General features: G+C 48.8%; 1 protein-coding gene across 2 annotated transcripts in view; it reads left to right on the forward strand.

Moving 5' to 3' along the window:
• Fam187b (family with sequence similarity 187 member B) overlaps positions 1 to 4,870 on the forward strand; it is a 12,897-nt gene extending 8,027 nt beyond the window's left edge. For both annotated transcript variants that reach the window (XM_021217436.1, XM_021217444.1), the window contains exon 2: positions 4,123 to 4,870. In XM_021217436.1, coding sequence (XP_021073095.1) covers positions 4,123 to 4,486 — 364 coding nt within the window. In that variant the 3' untranslated portion in view covers positions 4,487 to 4,870. The remainder of the gene's footprint in view (positions 1 to 4,122) is intronic.
• Positions 4,871 to 5,491: the final 621 nt, after the last annotated feature.

Below are 5,491 nucleotides of genomic sequence, written 5' to 3' on the forward strand. Positions count from 1 at the left end.
GTGTGTGTGTGTGTGTGTGTTGCCCTTGGGAGACAGAAGAGTGTCTGTCTCCTGGAACTGGAGTGATGGAAAGAGCACTCAGTGTTTTAAACCACTGAACCGTTGCTCCAACCCTGACACCCCCTTCTTTAGAGAGCAAGGATACCGCTGAAAGGCACCAAACTGTTAGGCCATAGCGATTTTTTTTAATCTGATATGTATGAGTATTTTGTCTGCATGTCTGCATGTGTGCCCTGTGTGTTTGTGCTGCCTAAAAAGGACAGAGAGGGCACTGGGTTCCTTAGAACTGAAGTTACAGATGCTTGTGAGCTACCATGTGGATTTGGGAACCAGCCCCAGGTTCTCTGGAAGAACAGCCAGTGTTCTTACCTACTGAGCCGTCTCTTCAGGCTGATCAAAACCATATTAATTAATTAAGGCCTAAAATCATCAACCTCCCCCAAGACCATGATGTGTATGAAGTGTTCTTTCTGCCTAACTTGAGTCTTGGGCCACCAACCTTTTTATCACCCATTGGACTTTGGCTCCTCAAGGTGTAGATGAGAGGACCGAGTGAGGGCGTCACTACAGGATAGAGCAGAAGGAAGGGTTTCCCGTGATTCTCTGTGAACTTGTTTGAGAGTGAGTGTAGACAGATATTATGTAGCCCTAAAGAATAAAAGCCCAGCAAGGAAGTGAAAGTCCCAAAGGCCTTCCCCATGTCCTCTATGGGTCCTCCCCTCAGCACACCCTTAACAATGCAGACATAAGAGACCAAAACAAGTCCCATCAGTGTGACCACACACAAGGCAGTAACTGTGGAGAGTCATTGTCCAGGAAAGTTGTGCCTGCACAGGTAATTTCAGGCTTCACACACATATAACCATCCACTGTGGGATGACCCCCAGAGAGGCAACTGGAAGATAGAGGTGATCTGAACTCCACAAAACCACTGATCTGAGCCACGGTAGCCAATGCCAGAGTGTGTGATGGCTCCATAATGCAGAGGTTGAGAAATAGCATCACAACTGCCAGTGTTGGTTTCACACACACACACACACACACACACACATACACACATACCCTCTGTGGAGCTCAAATCCTAAAGCCGCAGAAAGCTGGGTTGCTCACACAAGTGTAACTAACTTCTCTGGGCCCTAGGGATTCCCAAGGATCTGGTGGAAGGTGCTTGGAGTAAAACAGAGGTCCAGGATAGAGAGACCGGAGGGGAAGGAAGACATGGGTGTATGGAGTTTGTGGTTCAAGGATAATTGAGTGTAACTGTGGTGTTCTCTGTCAGTATCAGAATGCAGACAGAGAAACAGCCAGCAAGGTCAGAGGAGCCCATACGAGGTTTAGAGCACTTGCAGGTCTCTGAAGCAGCAGCTCTCGAAGCACAGCACTGCTGTTCTCAGAAGTAGTGGATCTTGCCGGGCATGGTGGCGCACGCCTTTAATCCCAGCACTTGGGAGGCAGAGGCAGGCGGATTTCTGAGTTCGAGGCCAGCCTGGTCTACAAAGTGAGTTCCAGGACAGCCAAGGCTACACAGAGAAACTCTGTCTCGAAAAACAAACAAACAAACAAACACACAAACAAACAAACAAAAAAAGTAGTGGATCTTGGAGGATGGGAAGTTACTGCAGGCATGAATTCAGTTCTGTAGCCCAAAGGAGTCTGGGGGTCTCAGAAGCAGAGGCAGGCAATAAATAGTCCCTCTGTCTGCAGCCACTGCCAGTCTTGAAGCAAGCTCATGTGCTCCCAGGAGTCTTGGGGAGGCAGTTTTCTCCCTCTCCACCCTCTGCTGACTCCTGCAGCCATGCTGTGGGTAAAACTGCAGAGAGGCTGATTTTGAGAGGCCCCAGGGCACCGGCTGGGTCTCAAGTGGCTGAGTGTGCCTATGCACATGAGGACCAGTCAGGGTAGAGTTGTCAGCCTTGGTTGGAGAATGAAGAACCTTAGACGTTGCAAAAATTGCTGAAAGTTCCAAGTCAGGTCTGCTCTGGTCTCTACAGAGGTGTGGAGACTTGTCTGTGTCCCAGTGATGACACCGTCGGGTTGCCTGCTCCTGCCTCTGGCCGTCAGCTATATTGGGGAGGCGAGTCTCAGCAGAGTAAGTTTTTCTTTTGCCCCTGTGGCTGCTGCGGCACTAACAGCCACTGATTGGCTGTCTGGAAGATCCATATTGGGGCCACATCTATCCATAACATGCCTGCAGGACAAGTATGGGGGTTTGAGATCCACCCCATACTTGTCCCATACAACACCCACCAGGTCTGAGAGCAGACATCTGTATCAATGGCTCTGGAAGAGGGTGGGGCAGAGATAGGTGGATCTTTGAAGCTCATTGGCTAGCCAACCTGGCGGAGTTTTGGAGAGACCCTATCTCAAGAAATAAAGGTTGAGGATCTGGAGGAATGACTCAGTAGGAAAGAGTGCTCACTGTTCTATCAGACCTGAGTTTGACTCTCAGCAGCCATGTCTGGTGGCTCACCACTACCTGTAACTCTAGCTCCAGAGGGACCTTGCTCTTTGGCCACCTGCACTCTGCACACGCATAAACAAACATTACACAAGTGATGGCCCACCAGTTAAGAGCACTTGGTGCTTTTGCATAAGACCCAGGTTTAGTTCCCAGCACCCACGTGGCTACTCAAAACTGTCTATAACTCCAGCTCCAGAGGATCTAATAACCAGGCATCCGTGGAAACCAGGCACACGTGTGGTGCTTACACATAGATGGAGACAAAACACTCATATACATAAAAATAATGACTGACTGACTGAATGAATGAATGACTGAATGAAGCCCTAAAAAAATAAAGGTAGACTGATTGAAGAAGATACCAGACATGGACCCCTGGCCTCACATTCATGTATGCATATGTATGCATGTACATGCACAATTGCATGCATACAAGCATACATACATGAACACACTTAACTGTTGGGTATGGATTAAATGAGCACACTTGGCTTTAAGGTGAGCACAAACTGTTGGAGAACAAATGTGAATTGTTAGTGTTTAGATATGAAGGGTTCCCCCTGCCAAGAGCCCATGTGTTAAGGGTTTGGTTACCAACTGACAGGTTTTAGAGAAGTGAGTGGGTTCTGAGACTAATTCCTTGATGGAGTCATAATTGAATGGCACTATTGAGAGAGGGTAGGAAAAGTGGGGACTAAGCTGGGGGAAGTAGGTCGGTGGGGTGGGCCTGAGAGAGGCAGACTTTTCTCTAACACCTTCCCATTCCTCTCTGCTTCCTGGCTTCCTTAATTTGTTTTCTCAGATATGTTGACCCCGAAATGAGAAATAGGACTGACCCTGAGTTGTATTCATTTACTAGCACAAAGTACTACAGCGTAAGATAATAGAACCGGCTGTGCATGGTGGTGCATGCCTTTAATCTCAGCACTGCAAGGCAGAGGCAGGTGGATCCCTGTGAGTTCCAGGCTAGCCAAGGCCATATAATAAGACCTTGTCTCAAAACCAAATGATATAGCAACAACAACGACAATAATGAATGATTGTATTTTCTCCCCACTTTGGAGCCTGGACGTCAGAAGCAAGCTGTCAGGGATTGCGTGGGGGCAGTGGCTACTCCTCACACTCTCAGAGGCTAAATAGCATCCATTCCTGATTTTTTTTTTCTAGCTTCTGTGAGAACCAGAGGCTCTTTGACATTCCTGGGCTGGAAGCTTCATTGCTCATCTCTCTTCTATCTTTTCTTGGCTTTCATCCTGGGAATCTTTATCTGCCTTGGCTCTAAAAGGTCACTGGACATATTGGACTCAAGGTCAATCTACCCTCCCAATATGATGTCATTCCAACACATTGACAATAACCCAGTTTCGAAATAAGGTTTCATTCTGAGATTCTGGGAAATGCATAGAGTTTGGGTGGACACTATTCCAGCTCAAAACCTAGGTCTACCTAGCCTGGGCCTTGTGGACAAATTGTGATGTTTAGGAGGGCTACTCAAGAAACTAGTGTCCTTGGCTCAGGCCACCCAGCCAGTCAGAGGTAGACGCTTCCCAGGCCATACCTCCTGAGCACCCCACTGGTAACTTGTATAGTGTTCTGTGGAAGGGACATGAAGCTGTTCTCTCCAGGACCCTGAACTTTGACCCTGTGTTCCTCCCATGCAGGCCTGTCCACTGGGAAGCTGACAACAGCCCTCTGACATGGCAGGACCAGCTCTCTGGCCAGGAGATCAGCACCATCATGGACCTGCACAGCGGTGGTCAGCACCTGAAGGTCTTCCAGCCAGCCACTTACAGATGTTTTGTGGAGCAGGAGCTCATAGCCCAGTTCAACCCCACTGAGAGACAATCCAAAGCCCAGGAGTCTTGGCAGTCCAGGATCCAGCCAGGCAAGGCAGACTCCGTGTTTAGGGGATTGCAGTTGGTGCTGCTGAGTGTCTCTGTACTGGCCATTGGAGGGCTTCTCTGTAAGGTGGTTTTCCGTCCTGTCTGCAGCAAGAAGAGGAGTCAGGTCCTCCTGGTGAAATAAACTGAGCCTCCTGTAGCCAAGAGGACCCGGTATCTCTCCACTGTCCCATCATTAGCTCTAGCCAGCCATAAGCAGCACCACACGAGGCCCTGGAGGTGTGTGAGCCAACACAGACCTGGATTAAAATCCAGCGGCCACGTCACTCTTCGTTCTGTGCCCTACTCGGCTTATCTATTGATCACCCCATTGTACAGATTGGAAAACTGAGGGAAGTCTGTCTAGTGATTGGAGATTTGGAATTCTCAGGTTCCTCAGAAGGAGAAAGGGAAGGAGGGAACCTTCTCAGGGTGTGTGTGGTGTGACTTTCTCTAGGCAGGTGTGAACAGCCATCTGTTCATCCCAGATCAGACACTAATGACAGACTAAAGAAATGACTACATAAAACTGGTTTGGTGAAGTAGTGAGTTTATTGGAGTCCCTTACAGGAGAATGGGGGGGGGTGCTTATATGAGTGAGGGTGACTAAAGCAGCTGCATCACCCAAAGGTCCAGCATGGATGATGTCATGAGATCCCACATAGGTGATGTCACGCATGAAAACTGCTTTCTTAGACTTTCTGTACAACTTGTAGACAGCTCCATCGAAGAGTCTGCTCTTCCCCAGAGAATGGTCGCTGTTTGTGCAGCCACAGGGAGGGTCTTGTGAATCATGGACCTTTCCAAGCTTCCTGAGTCTGGGTCTTCCTTCCCCCTCATAAAAGGAACATGTCAGCTGGAAAGGGATATTGATAACATCACAACAGGTGTCTCCGTTGTATATTGTGTCCTCATCACTCAGCCCTCTCTTCCAGGGACAAGATGGAAACACACATGGGCATCTTCCAGCCCCACCTCTTCCCCGTCTGGGTCTACATTGGATCCCCAGAGCTTTTCCCTGCTTGACCCCCAGGGCACTTCCTCTTTTGTCACAGACATAGCTACAATCTCTCTCTCTCTCTCTCTCTCTCTCTCTCTCTCTCTCTCTCTCTCTCTCTCTCACACACACACACACACACCATCCCTAGCT

This window comes from Mus pahari, chromosome 1 (genome assembly GCF_900095145.1).
Source record: "Mus pahari chromosome 1, PAHARI_EIJ_v1.1, whole genome shotgun sequence".
In the NCBI taxonomy this organism is placed as follows: Eukaryota; Metazoa; Chordata; class Mammalia; order Rodentia; family Muridae; genus Mus; species Mus pahari.